The sequence below is a fragment of the Nicotiana tabacum genome, chromosome 18, assembly GCF_000715075.1.
Source record: "Nicotiana tabacum cultivar K326 chromosome 18, ASM71507v2, whole genome shotgun sequence".
Lineage (NCBI taxonomy): Eukaryota > Viridiplantae > Streptophyta > Magnoliopsida > Solanales > Solanaceae > Nicotiana > Nicotiana tabacum.
The window spans coordinates 156,719,675-156,734,581 of record NC_134097.1 but is presented as its reverse complement, the minus strand read 5'-3'; the positions used below and the strand labels follow the sequence as shown (position 1 = coordinate 156,734,581).

Genomic DNA, 14,907 nt, shown 5'->3' with positions numbered 1-14,907 from the left:
TCCCGTTGAGCCATAGCCCTTATTCTTTCAAAAACCATGATACAAGCATTTATCTGTTCTAAAATGATCCTCTCTTGGCACCCCATCTTTCCTTAGCACAAGGCAAAAGCATACGTTTGGGAGGAGATACAAGGAATGCAAAAGTGATAAAAGGTACAAAATGAAGAAAAGGAAAGGCAAAAAGAAAAAGAAAGAAAAGCCAACAATGCAGAAGAAAGGAAGGGAGTCAATAAAAGCAAAAGATGAAAGGCGTGAAAATATTAGAAAGGAGAAAAATGATTGAAATAAACAAGAAAGAGTGACAGTGTGTCTCTCTAGCCCCTAAGGAAGAAGTAAACGACTCGAAGAGTCAAGAAAATGTGTGCTAAAATGAAGCAAATGAAGTGCTTGAGGAAAGATGAAACCTTCTTAAACCAATATATCCTACCCTGAACCAAAAGCCTTCATTACATGTCCACAAAAGTCCTATATGATCTTGAATTGAGTGAGCTTACATTAGTGGTGACTCACATAAGGGACAAACTTATGGTACTTAGAGACGGACTTGTGACCTTCCTTTGAGAGAGATGAATTTATTTTACACAATCCTCGTTCTAAGTGCCACAATCTAAAAGTGAGGTTTGCTTATGGAGAGTCGAGGAGTATGAGTTTGGGTTCCACAACGACCAACATAACAAAAAGAGTTTCCTTGATGAGTTTGGTCAACTCTTGATGCTTTTGTGTCGTACTATAGCCATGGTGCTAATAAGGTTGTGTATTATTAATAATGCATTTGAGTTGAGGGTAATTGTTAGTCCCAATTGATTCTTGATGAGGTTACTGTAGAACAGCTAAATTTTCCTTTCTTTTATCTTAAGGAGGTGGGAATTACTTTGTTTTCTTGAGGATAAGCAAAAACTTAAGTTTGGGGAAGTTGATAACTAGGGATTCTAGTTTATTTTATGCTCCTTTTTTGCTTGAGTTTTGGAATAAAAATGAGTACAAGTATTCCCAAAAGCTAACTTATTGTGCTTGCTTGTAGTGTTTGGTCAAAAAGAGACAAGAAAATCAAAAACAGCTCAAAAGGGAGTGAAACCTGCACAAGTCAAAGCTGAGTCAACTGAGCACTGACAGCGGAAAATCAATTGCGGATGCGGAGGGTCCACCACTGAGGTGGTATTGATATTACGGTCCGCGGTGGCAAGGTTCAGAGAGCTGCATTTTTGGGATTGCAAGTTACCGTTGCCCGTGGTGCTTTTGTGCAGCAGCGGAGTCTCTACCGCGGCAGCGGTCCTTTTATCGCGGTCAACGAAGGAGAGAATCAGAGAACTCATTCTGGAGCTCAAAGTGAAGACCGCGGTCCGCGCTCATATTTTGCGGTCGCGGTTGGATAAGCGCTGCAGCGGTCGTCTTTATGCTTCAAGCGGTCCTAAGCTCAAAACCAGCTAAAAATTGAAGACCGCGGTCCGCGCTTGATTTTACACGACCGCGATAGATCAAGCACTGCAGCGGTCCATTTTCTGCTGTCAGCGGTCCCTCCGTAGGGGCATTTTTGTCCGAAAAATTTAGCAGTGTATAAATACTTTTTTTTAGAAATTTAGGTCATCTTTTGTGTAGCTGAGCACGTGAACCGCCTCCTTTTGCCTTTTTGAGTAATTTTAGAGCTTGTTTAACAATTAATCTTAGACTTTTATCTTGTAATTAATTTTTGTGGCTTCTATTTCATCTCAATCTATGATTGTTTCTTTGATAATGAGTAGCTAAACCTATTAGCTAGGGTTGTGGCTCAATCCTAGTGTGGGTATTTAATGAGTCTCTTATTTTAGGGCTTAAATATTTATGGATGATTGATATTTGGTCTGATTTATACTTTAAATGTTAAATTGGTGGTTGCAAACACTGATTTGTGCCTTTTTGACTTACGCTTTTCTTGAGAAATAGAGACTAAGTCTAGGAATTTCATGCCAACAAGGAATTGGGGTGCATTCAAGAGATTGATAGCCCCAATTAAAGGGTTAAACCTAGAGATAGTAATATCCGACTTGAGCCAACTTTGCTTGCATGGTTTGAACACCCAATTGGGCTTGAGAAAGGAAATTAGGGCAAAGTCACTCAAACTACCGAGAGGTATAGAGTGAGTAGTTATGTGCATTGGCTATACCATGATCCCAACTATAACAATATTGCCCTAAGTTTTAGATCCTATTAAATACTCACCTAGGAGTAAGTCACTTTTCTAGTGCCTTTTTACCAATTTAAATAACCCTACAAAAATATCTACTTAGCTTAATTTTGTGCATCATTAGTATTAAATTATAAATAGCAAAGAAATAAAAGAACGATTGGAAGTGCAAACAATAACATCATACATTGCTAGATTAGATAGGAACCCAACTCCAAACATATCTTAGCTCCCTGTGGATTCGATCCCCACCTTTCGGGTAAAAGCTGCATCGACCGCTCTTACCACTCTATGGTGGTGTAGGGTTGGAGTCGATCAATGCTTTCTTCCAGGTTCCCCCATTTTTCTACCTGCTTCTTCAGTTCTTTTTCTCTATCAAATAGATTAGGAGCATGGTCAATGTTTCTCATGTTAGCCTGTATTTCTTTAAGTTGTTCCCTGGTATCTTTGAGCTTAGCTTGCATCCCCCTGAAGGTAGTATTACTTATTTATTTCAGTTCCTGCTTTGTTTTCTGTAGTTTTGCCCAAACCTTTTCCATCCCATCACTACTTACTGGAGTGTACCAGCATTTTTCCATCATATTTTGAAAGTCAGGATCCTCTGCCGTGTAATTATAGATTCTAAAAGGCTTTGGTCTTCTTGTTGGTTTCCTCATAATCTGGATAGATAGAGGGGTATGATATGAGAAGTAGGGATCATTATCAGTACCTCCTGAGCAGGCATTCCTAGCACCCACTTAGCATTTATCACTACCCTGTCAATCCTACTATAAACATTATTGTTCGTCCATGTGAATTCCCTACCAACATATTTCAGCTTAGTCATGCCAGTATTCTGAAGGAAGTTTCTAAAACCCCCCATTTCCATATCCTGGATTGGATTGCCATATGCTCTATCTTCACTATGCATGACTGCATTATAGTCACCATAGCTATCCATGCTCCTATAATCCATTATGTATATTTGATAGTTCATTCCATAGTGTTTTTCTTGTTTCAACAGTGTATAGCCCATATACTGTTGTAAAAAGAAGCTTATTATTTAAAGCAATGAGTTTGATCCTCCCATGAATGTATTGTACATGTATGTCTATTACTGTAAACTTAATGGCATTTGGATCACAAAGAAACCAAATTATATTCTTGTTCCCTGTTGTATAGTTAGTGTACCATTTCTACCTAGGTGCCACTTTTTTTATTACGCTTTCTGCATTTTCTTCTTTGACTCTTTGCTCAATAATAGCTATGCAACTAACCTTATTTTCTTTAATAAACAAATTCAACTCCCTTTGCTTGTAAAACTTATTCAGTCCCCTAACATTCCATGTTATTAGATTCATACTTGTGGGGGAGAGTGACGATTGTTATCAGAAATACTTCCATTGCTATTTTGACCTTCTCCTGTTTGTCCATTTTGGTTATCTCCTTCACGTATACTGAATCAATTAGTTATATGCATCCCCATGTGTCCTCCATTTGGTTGAGATGGCTTTGTTGCAGATTTACCTCTTAACTCTTTCCAGCCTTCCTCTTGTGTTTTATCATCTGTTGGGGTCTCCAACCTGGTAATTAAGCTAGTAACTGTCTTGCTTACTTGTTGGGTCTATGCAGGATTCATATCTTTTGCCTCTCTCTTTATTCTTATTTTTGACCTCTGACCCTTTGTATTGCCATTTCTGTTGTTGTGGAGGTCTACTTGTGTAGACATGCTTGATAGCCTTTATTTTTTGTTTTTCTGGTCTTTTTTCCTGGAATTCATGTCCCACATGCGAGCAAACTCCACAAAATTCAGGCTTCCAATCATACAATACAATTTGTTCAAATTGTATCCCATTTGAATCCTCTACTTGAATCACTTCAGGGAGAGATACTATTACATCCATTTCCACCAATAAGTGAGCATATGATATCCTATCAATGTTAGTAGTACAATTATCTGTATACAATGGGACTCCTAAATCACTTGCAACTTTGCTTAATATCTCACTACTCCAGCAATTGAGGGGAAGGTTTGGCAATTTTATCCACAGTGGCATAGTTTTCAAAATTTCAGCATGCAAGTTGAAATAAGGTGTCCAGATCTAGTAACAATAGGTTTGTTGTTAATAGTGTGTGGGCTAGAGTATAGAATAACATCTCTATCTTTAATGCAATTGAAACACACCAGGAAGAATCCATCATTGTGATAATACACATTTCGCTTGGCGTAAAAATTCCATTGGAAGGCAATGAACCGTTCTAGGGCAGCAATGGTTGGCGACTCACCTACCACATACAGGGTGATAACATTCCTCCATTTTTCAGTTCCTAGTTCTACATCAGCTTTCGTTAATTGTACCACCTTCTTACCATCTTTTATGATTGAAGCCACATACTTCAATGGCATGCCTCTGCCCGTAAATTTGTTCCCTCCCACAATATTAACCCATCATTTAGGTCCATTTTGGGTACCCAATTGATTTTCAGTAGTGTTCTGTCCATCAATTGGTTTCCCCAAATCCTTTGCCCTTGTTTCGACATTACTTTTTCCAGATGCTTGGTCAGATTGAGAACTCACCTTGGTTCCAACAATTCCCGCTGGGGGGGGGGGGGTCAGCTATTGACTACGAGGATTGTCCAACATCCCTAGTTGGAAGCTTTGGCCAGTTCTTTGTTCCTCCATTGTTGTCCATCAACTTTGTTTTTACCTCAATAGCTCCCAATTTCCTTGCAATGGCCTCAGTCGCTATTGCTTGGTTGACATTAATGGTCTTCCTTGGCCTTCCTCTGGCCATTTTCGATGACCGTGTATGTTAGAAAAGACACCTATCATGCGCCGAGAGAAAAAAGATGAGAGGAGAGAAAGTATCCCTTTCGAAAACTACTCAAATCTTCATATTAGTAAATAAAGCTCTTTCCAACAAGATCCAAAGTAATGTCTTGCAAACATATTGCTAACATCTTATTAACCTGAATTAACCCTTACTAATATAAATAATAATATTTCTAAGTAAAGTTAAAAGTATTATATCTTGTAAGAATACTACACCATAAATAAATAGCAAAAAAAGGAAAGATAATATTAAACTTTTTGCATAAAGATATATTTGTATAGGTCTATAAAATTTAGATTCATATTAAAATTTGGCTTTACACCACTAAATTTTTTGAGTCGTCGTTGCTCCTAAACTATCTTATTCACCTTTCATACTTAAACTATGTGGATATTGTTATTATCCCACCAACTATATTGTTTCCTGTTTAAAACCCTATGGATTGCCAAGTTCCAAGAAAAGTGGTTTCATTCTTTTTTCTTATTATAAATTTTTCCTACTACAGATGGTTAGACAAGGCTGCCACGTTGGAGGTTTCATCGCCTTATCTCGAGTTGATGGAACAAGAAATATAAAGACTTTTTAAGGCAGCAAAAGTGAGGGAAGTGAACCACCTGGTAAAGATGCTCCCATTGTGGTCAATGTTTCTTGTATACAGTCTTGTAGGAGATATAGCAAGCACCTTCTTTTTTTTAACAAGCTAACTACATGGATGGTCATGACAATAGTTGTATTTGTTATTGTCATGACATTCACAAGTTCAATTGTACCCAGGATAATACCTTTGCTCGATAACAGACAAAATGCACGACGCCCTTTGTTGAACAGAATTAGTCTTGAAATGTTATGTTCTGTAATATGTTGTGTTACCACTTGGAGGATTGAAGTTTAAAGGCTTCGTCATATGCAGATAAAAATGGTCGAGGTCAAAATAAAAATTTACGTTGACCCTATTACTGTTTTTGGTTAACACCACAATTTTTCTTGGTTAGCCTTATGAATGGATTTGCTCACAGTGGACTCCAAGATTTCTTTGAATCTCAAGTTTTTGAGTCGTTGAATGAGTATGGTCCAGAATCTTTGGCATTGCTAATTCTTGACTATCATATGCATCCTTATATTCAGACCCCGATTTAAGGAAGAAATAAACACAAGTCGTTTGGACAAGTATTATGAAATGTTAATAGTTCCTACCTTCCTTAACTTTTGCATCTGCTATTTGTTGATCATGAATTGGAACGGGAATCGTCAGCCTCATGATGATACCGAAGAGTTGGACAATATTGCTCAAGAATTAGAAGGTCGTATAGAAGAAGTGATAACATATGTAAAAGCTGGCTTAACACCGTGATAAGTTATACTATAACACAAGCTATATTTTTGCTATTGACTATCTTTGAAATAGTTTACGAATTACAATGTCACTTGGAATTGATTGTGTTGTTTGATTTTTTTCGTTAGGATGCATGAAATCCTTTACACAACTGCACTTTATGGTTCACAATCCATACATGTTTTTTGTTTCTGTTTCTGCAAGGATCTTCAATTACAGAGAGATGACGAAAAAAATTGAGATCTATCCAAGATGAACTAGATAAATAAACTAAGTTAATTTCAAATACATGAATTTTCTTAGTTCATGAATCAATCTTGGTTTTCAGAAATTGCTTCCCAAAACTGTAACAATTAACATATTATCAACTCAAACTATGACTGGTTTCATGAGTTCAAAGCCGTTGCTATCAGGTAGACTTTCCTGGCTCCCTATAAACTACTACACAAAAAAGTAAAAAAGAAAGTTTTCCATATAAGGTGTGTTTGGTATGAAGGAAAATATTTTCTGGAAAATGTTTTCCAATTTTCCCATGTTTGGTTGGCTTAAATGTTTTGGAAAACATTTTCCTTATCAATTCATTTTCCTCCAATTGGAGGAAAATATTTTCCTTATCAAGATAAGGGAAAACATTTTCCAAAACTCCTTGTCAACCTTCCCCACCTTCACCAACCCACCCCACCCCCTCTCCAAAAAAGTTTTTTTTTTCAAATTTCAATTTTCCGTTACCACCCACCCCACTACCCCTCCATCCCCCCTCCCCCTGCAAAAAAAAATTATTTTTTTTATAATTTAAATTTCTGTTTTTTTTGTTTTACCCCCCCCCCCCCCCCCCCCCGAGAAAAATTTTAAATATATTTTTTAGTTTTAATTTTATTATTTATCGGTTTAAAGGCTAGTTCAGAGGCTTTTGTGTTAGGAAGTTTACGGGTTCAGAAATTATAAAGTTTATGGGTTCGAAATTCCGCAGTTTTGAAAGTTTAGCGATTCGAAAGTTTATGAAATTTGTGGGTCCGGAAGGTTGTTGGTTTGAAAGTTTATGTCTTCGTATTTATTATATCTAACTTATTTATGAATACTCTTGAGAAGTCATTTTTCTTAATTTGCGTACCAACCACTGAAAAATAAATAAGATTACTACTTGTTTTTCAAGAAAATATTTTATTGAAAAATATTATCCATGGAAAACATTTTCATTTTCCGTTATAACAAGCACACCCCTAATCTAGTTCTATTTAAAAAAGAAGTTATTACTGAATATCCGATGTGGGAAACGTAACTGGTGGGCCCTCAGATAAATATGCTAAATATGAAAAATATTACTACTAATTACTTTCATCTTTTTCCTTTCTAAGTGTTACAAAATTTGGCGTCCTAAATTCCGACGAACAACGCCGGGAAAATGACCGGAAAATCTTCCGGCGATCTCAACCACCGCCACACTCACCTCGTTCTCAAATACGCCGTCGTTTCGAGACTCATTTTAATCTCCTTAATACTTCTCTGGCGATCACTGCTCAGCCCTTACGACACCTCCGCTTCGATAAATCCTAGCTGCCTCTCCGGTTCGGATTCCGGTTCGGCGTCGGTTTACTTCCCGCGATTAGCATCGGCGATCGAGGATAGCATTGTTTGGGATAGCGTGTACTTCGTTCGAATCGCGCAGTGTGGATATGAATATGAACAGACATATGCTTTTTTGCCTTTGCTTCCGATTTGCATTTCTTTGCTTTCGGGAACAGGTTATCTTCTTTTTTATTTATTTGAATTTTATGACGCTATTTTGTGGATTAATATTTACATATTCTATGCATGTACGCATTTTCACCGTACAGAAAATGGAGTATTAAATTGTTTTGTGTTAAATAGAAGTTGCTAATAACAAAATTAGGAGCTTTTGGACTTAAATTTTTGGGGTTTTTCCAAAAGGCAATTTGCATTTGCTTTCAAATTGAAGCATAAAAAATGTGTACTTATGGTTATTTTGGGAAAGCAAAAACTTTAAATGCTTCATAAGCTAATTGCACCAAATACTTATTGAAGTGCTTAATAGAACTATTAAAAATTACATTTTTTGAAGCACTTAAAAAAGTACTTCCTGAAAAGCAGCTGCACTCCCAAACTGGCTCTAAGAGTGACTATAGGAAATACAGGGTTGGCATTTTGTAGTATAGATAGGGGCGGATGTTGTATAGGAATACCGGCTTCATCTGAACCCAGTACTTTCCACGTGAAGCATAAACTTATGTATGAACCCATTTATAAATATATGATGGGTTCAATGCTAAGAACCTTAAAGGTTGAATCTTTCTTTAAAAAAAAAAACCTTAAAAGGTTGAACCCATAGAGTTAAAATCTTGGATCCGTCTCTGAGTATAGATATAGATAAACGCGAAATAACTGTTCTGTTGCATGTCGACAGTATATATGAGACTGTGGAAGCCAAAGGATTTGTCATTTTATAGAATAGATGTAGATAAACGTGAAATCGCTGATCTGTTACATGTCATACTTCAAAAAATGTATCTTGCTCTATAAGAATGATGCTCATCATGCAGGTACTTTTCATTTTCTCGTTTTTGGGAAAAGTGACTTTTCATTTTCTCGTTTTTGGGAAAATAAGAATGATGCTCTCGTTTTCTTCTTAATTGGTATATTTTAGATTGAAGAAGTTATGCAATGTTTGTGTTTGCAGTATTTGCCCCATTGATACCTTTTATCGGACAAAGAGCTGTTCTCGGGCTGTCTGGCTATGTGCTTAATAACTTCGCTTTTGTTTTGGCTGCTTTTTATCTTTACAGGTAATGTCCTATGCTGGATAGTTTCTTGTTTATCTGTTCAATTAATAGATGCTAAGTAAACACATATACATCTTAATAAGGTTTGCTCTTTTTATAAGCTTTATAATCCTTTATGGTTTTAAGGGATTTAAACATGTCTAAGAAACTTGCAGCTTTGCTCATTTATTTTGAGTAAGTACTACTTCTCTTTGAAAATATTCTCCTTTTTTGACTTTTTCTGATCTGTAGAGGCATTCAATGCCACTACATCTCAACTAATTTAGGAATGGGAACAGATGATTGACGCGATTGAGAGTAATCATGAGGTGTAATACTACAAAACTACACATAAATGATCTATGTTGAGTTGAGTTAGTTTTTGAACTTAAGTTACTTCTAAATTGTAAAGCAAAAGCATTTGGAAATGTAAGTGTTAAATACTTAGTATGTTACTTACCTTTCAAGTAAAAAAAGGTCCTGAATCCTTATTGTCTCTTTTCGGGGGATTACAAGACCCGATTCCCATTTCTTCGGGCGGATTAGTATTTTCTGGTAACAACCATCTGGTCACACATTTAGACTGGTTATCGTAATCAAAAGGTAAATGCGGGATCCATTTTCTACAAAAGGTAAATGTGGGATCCATTTTCTAGAATTTGCATAAAAATAGGGCAATCTCATGCTTCTATTGTGGTTTTATACATTGTCATATCTGTGGTTGAATCAGTTTTGTGGGTTTTCTTCGTAATGGCTGTCTTTAGCTCAACTTTAGTAGCACTTCTGTTGAAAATTCAACACAGTGCTCCCCGGATACTGGTTCTTGACAACAGCTTATCCTGGTGTGAGAAGATTTAGCTTATGATACCAAGAGTCATCTTTTGGAGATTCATTCTTCACTCAGTTCACACATACTACAGAAGTGATACTTACATATTCATTATGATATGTCGTATACATGCTCACATAATTCTTTGGATTCGCATTGTCTTTGGACATTTGTGAAGGAACTTATTTCCTTTATCCTAATCTGCTTATTGTATATATGTTATTGGTTCACAGGCTCTCAGTTATCATCTTGAAGGACTCGGAGGTGGCATTGAGAGCTTCTATATTGTTTTGCCTTAATCCCGCTTCCATATTTTACTCATCAATGTAATTTTTTCTTCCTTACCTTGCCTTGCCTTGCGTTGACCTCATATTACAAGGACTTGCATATGAGTATGTTCTGTGCTTCGTGTTAACAGATATACTGAGAGTATGTATGCCCTGTGTTCCATTGGAGGATTGTATTTCCTCATGAGGGGTTCAAATAACTTTGCAACCATTTGGCTTGCTCTCTCTGGATTTGCAAGGTCGAATGGAGTGCTTAATGCTGGCTATATTTGTTTCCAGACAATGCATAGGTCCTATGAAGCAGCTTTTGTTAGGAAGCATGCTTGTGTAAGTTTTGCTGTGTTTCTGTTCTTCCTTTCACCGATGCATTTTTCTTTGATTGTTCTTAAATTGAATCTCGCTATATTAAGAAGTGCGAGAGGCTTATACTAAACTGAGCTGCATGGCTTTACTGTGAGTTCGCGGAACCATAGTTGGCACACTGCTTTCCAAGGACCTGCAGGGAGTGCTATTAAACCTAGTGTGCCATGGGTGGTAATGAAATATACTCATGGCTGATGGCTTAAGTGGGGTTGGTTTGCTTAATGGTTTATCCTTGAAAGAAAACAAGACGAGCCTATCAGGCTTTCCGGGCCATGTTTCTTAAGTAGTTACTATTATTAGTCTAACCTCAAGACGGTCAAACTCTGACACCTGGAGGCTTTTAATCTGAGATAAAAACATTGTAGAGAGGTAGAGAGTAAGGCATATCAAATTTTCACTTTTTATTGGCTAGAGGACAAAAAAGAAAGAAATTAATATTGAGATCTACACCTTATTATCTACATGCTTTTGCATTACAATAAAATAATTACTGTAGAAAAGGTCCACATTCCAAAAAGTTAATGGCACAGAAAAGTTTTTGCCCACTTTAAATCTCCCTTTATCTCCCTCAAATTGGTCTAAATTCAAAAGCCTTGCATGTCCTATTCCTCTCCTTCTCATAAATTAGTTTTCTTCTTTTGCTCTGAATTGTCTTATCACCAATATGCTTGTTATATCTATTTTTATGTAAACTTTTATGGTGGTTGAGCAAATTTGTTATGGAGTCTCATGCTCCTTATAGAACTACCTCCTTGCCATACTTTGCGGGACTATTTAACTGGAGATGGGTGTTTTAGTTGTTAGTCTGACTTTTATATTATATGGGTCTTCTTTAATGAAAGAAAACAGTTAGTTTGATAGAAACCCGGTTTAAATTTGATTAGTTAAAAAGAACATAAATTCTTCAAATTTGCGAGAGTTGTATAAATTAATTTATCAAATTAGAATCTTTTAACGTTTCCGGACTTCCCAATATAGATAAAGACACATTGGGACTAAGGGAGTATGTTAACTTTCAGTGGCTTGTGTTATAATTTCTTCTTAGTTTACATGTTTATGAACTATTAAACTGTTTGAGCGTCCATGATTCTCAGAATTTTACAAATATTGTGTTTAGCTGAAGAGAATATTTAGTCTTTTTAGATTACTCAGATTAAATCCTCCACTTGTTGCCAGGCAGCCTTGCTGGTTCTTATTTCTGGGGCTTTGCGTAGCTTGTTTATTGTTTTCCCCTTTATTGCTTTTCAAGCCTATGGGTACTTCAACATGTGTGTGGGAGGGACTTCAGATGAAATGAGGCCTTGGTGCAAGGCAAGACTTCCTTTACTCTACAACTATATTCAAAGTCATTATTGGTATGTTGATATCTTTTCTACCTTTTGAAACTCTCACTTGCCCCTTCAGCATCAAATTTGACTTGGTATATATTAGATTGTAGTTTTATCTTATGTGCTGAAACGCTGGGTGTGTGATTGTTTTCTTTTAAGACTAATACCAGAAGAATTTTCAATTATACTTCTAGACAGTCCTAATACCCTAGAATAATAATTTTGTCCTCTCCTCTCCTCAAGGTGTATACTCATCTTTGTCCCTATATTTTCTACTAATAACTTGAAAGATCCTTAAGACAGACTAACTTTAAAAACTACCTTAATCTTTCCATCACAGTCAAATCTCCCGCTTTTACCAATTTATATCAAATTCTTTTGTAATCTATCCCTTTTTTGTTAATTTTTTGTGCAGAAATTGTTAATGTATTATTTCAATTTGAACTTTTTGCGATCTATTTGAAGTGGGATGCCAATTGGGTTGGGGATCTGGTGGGCCCTACGACCAGATCAATGAACATCTCTCTAGAAAGGGATATTTCTCATGGGTGATCAATTGCAACGTGATCACCCCCCTATGTTCAGCTTTACCAAAATTTTCCACATTGTGTTGCCAGATCTTAGTCACAAAGGTTCATGTAAAGGCACATTGGTGCTTTAGTAAGGCTTCATTGTTGATTGCAGTCTCAGGCAGTTTTTTTGAGATTTTGACACAAAAAAATAAAAAGAAAAATATAGAGACTAGCTTTCGAGAGAACGCCAGTATCCTCATCTAAACCCATTACTGATTGCTGCCAAGAAGGGAGGCTGACTTTGATGTTTCTTCTGTCTCAGGGGAGTGGGTTTCTTGAGGTATTTTCAAGTAAAACAAATTCCAAACTTTGTTCTTGCGTCCCCAATATTATCTCTTGCATTTTGCACAATCATACATTATGTGAAGTTGTGGCCTGAGGTTTTTGTCTCACTTGGGTTTCGGGCATCCTCTCCAAATAAAGAACTTGCTGCTTCATCCATTCCTCTAGAGAGAAGTGCAGGACCCAAGAGTGTTGGCTTTTCAGTGGAAAACAGATCTGATGCTGGGCAAGGTATAGCTTGATACATGAATTGACATTTTGAATCATTTTCCAAAAGATGTATGCTTTTATCATGTCACAAGGTAGGTAAGGTCTGCGTACACACTACCCTCCCGAGACCCCATGATGTGGGATAATACTGGGTATGTTGTTGTTGTATGCTTTTATCATGTATGAAAGACAGGTTTTGGTGTTTCTGGTTACAACTCAAGATTTGTCATCATTTTCGCAGTCTACTACATGGCCACTGCTTAATTTGCTAGTTCGTAAGAGGAAAATGGTACATTGCTTATGATTGAATTTTTTTGAATGCCGTGCATTTATGGATAGAGTTCAGGTTTACTTGCCCACACTTGTAGTTCTTCTTGTAGCCATGCCTTCTTTCAAATGTTTGCTTCCCAGTTGAATTTCTAAGCTTTGATCCGTTATCTGTGGATCTCCTTGTTCATCTTGATGCACTTTGTGATGGCATGTCCATTGTTATCTGTGAATTAATGACTGCATCTCTTCCTCATATAAAAGTGATTGGCAGTATGTTTCATCATATTCCTATGGGACTTGATTTCAGAATTTTGTATTGAAACGTGAAGATAATGCTCATTTTTTACTTGTGATAGGCAACTCTCTTAGAAGGCGGAAACCAGCTGTGGGAGAAGAGAACTATGTGATACAGCCATCAGAAGATGAAGCAACAGAGAATCGAGGATTTAAACCAGTTACTATTGTTCCCTTCATTCTACACCTTGTGTTCATGGTTGCAACAGCTTTTTTTGTCATGCACGTACAGGTCAGCTGACCTCTTTCCCTCTTCTGAAGTGACGGTCATTTCTAGGAGTATATTTATCTAGCTTTCGGTATTAAATGGATGGATAACTAATATTGAACTGAATCTGACTCTCTTCTAACCATTTCGACAGGTTTCAACTCGATTCTTGTCTGCCAGCCCTCCTCTCTACTGGTTTGGCTCATATGTCATGGCATCTCATTGTCTTAGCAAGAGATGGGGATACATTATTTGGACATATTGTGCAGCTTACATATTGCTCGGCAGTTTGCTTTTCTCTAATTTCTATCCGTTCACCTGAGATGTCTGGTAACATTTCATTAACTTAAAGCTGAACTTTCTTGTTGTCTGATTCACCATAATCTGCCTCATATGTGAAGTATCACATCCGATGGCTACCATGCAGCAGCATCTTGCATTCCAGTTTTGAAGGATAAAAGTTGTAGCCTATGATGAGTAGATATATGGATACTGGTTTTGATGAAAGATGAATTGTCGAGCAGTTTGCTTTTTTCACATTTAACCCTTGAAAAGCTCCACTAACTTTTACAGTCTTTTGATATTGCTGTAACTAGAATTACTAGATTGATGGTACCTACGATGTTGCTGTCAATTTTGTTTGGCAGAATAGTTTGAGATTAAGGAGCAGTTAGACTGAGTTATTATTTACCTTGTAATAGTTGATATTGGAGCTGATTACTTATTCAAATAAAGAAGAAAGTTGATATCGGGGCTGATTGTATTACCAACCTTGTGACTTGTTGCATTCCCAGAATTTGCTTGCTTGGTTAGTCATGTATTATAGCATTGTTACTCTTTAAATTCATATCTGGCAGACCACTAAGATGATGATTATTATTATTATTAGAATAACGTGTGTTATCAGAAAACTAGTACTAAAATAACCATTAATATCTTTAGCCCCACAGTAGGCGCCAAACTGTTTATCTCGAAAAATGTGAGTAACAATTAAATGTGATTTGTGATTTTAAAGATATGTGATTTATTCTAATACTAGTGAATATACAAGTGATATTAAGTTTAAGTAAGAAGAATTGATGAACCAAACCAGTGTTGCTAGAGCAATAAGGACCTCGAGCTCGATTTTCTTGGGGGCCTCGAGGTGAGCTAAGAGCAATAAAGTATGAACAATAAAGCT

The 14,907-nt window shown here is 36.7% G+C and overlaps 1 protein-coding gene across 2 annotated transcripts; it reads left to right on the top strand.

The window, feature by feature from the left end:
• Positions 1 to 7,610: 7,610 nt before the first annotated feature.
• Positions 7,611 to 14,497, top strand: LOC107814585 (uncharacterized). 2 transcript variants are annotated; one of them, XM_016640025.2, is made up of 9 exons: positions 7,611 to 8,049; positions 9,003 to 9,108; positions 10,147 to 10,239; positions 10,332 to 10,527; positions 11,740 to 11,918; positions 12,726 to 12,976; positions 13,582 to 13,751; positions 13,882 to 14,057; positions 14,155 to 14,292. In XM_016640025.2, the coding sequence occupies exons 1-8, from the start codon at positions 7,710 to 7,712 to the stop codon at positions 14,047 to 14,049; spliced, it is 1,503 nt and encodes a 500-aa protein (XP_016495511.2). In that variant the 5' UTR covers positions 7,611 to 7,709; the 3' UTR covers positions 14,050 to 14,057; positions 14,155 to 14,292. The 2 variants fall into 2 exon arrangements, with proteins under 2 accessions (XP_016495511.2, XP_016495510.2); XM_016640024.2 differs by having other exon boundaries at positions 7,615 to 8,049; positions 13,882 to 14,497.
• Positions 14,498 to 14,907: the final 410 nt, after the last annotated feature.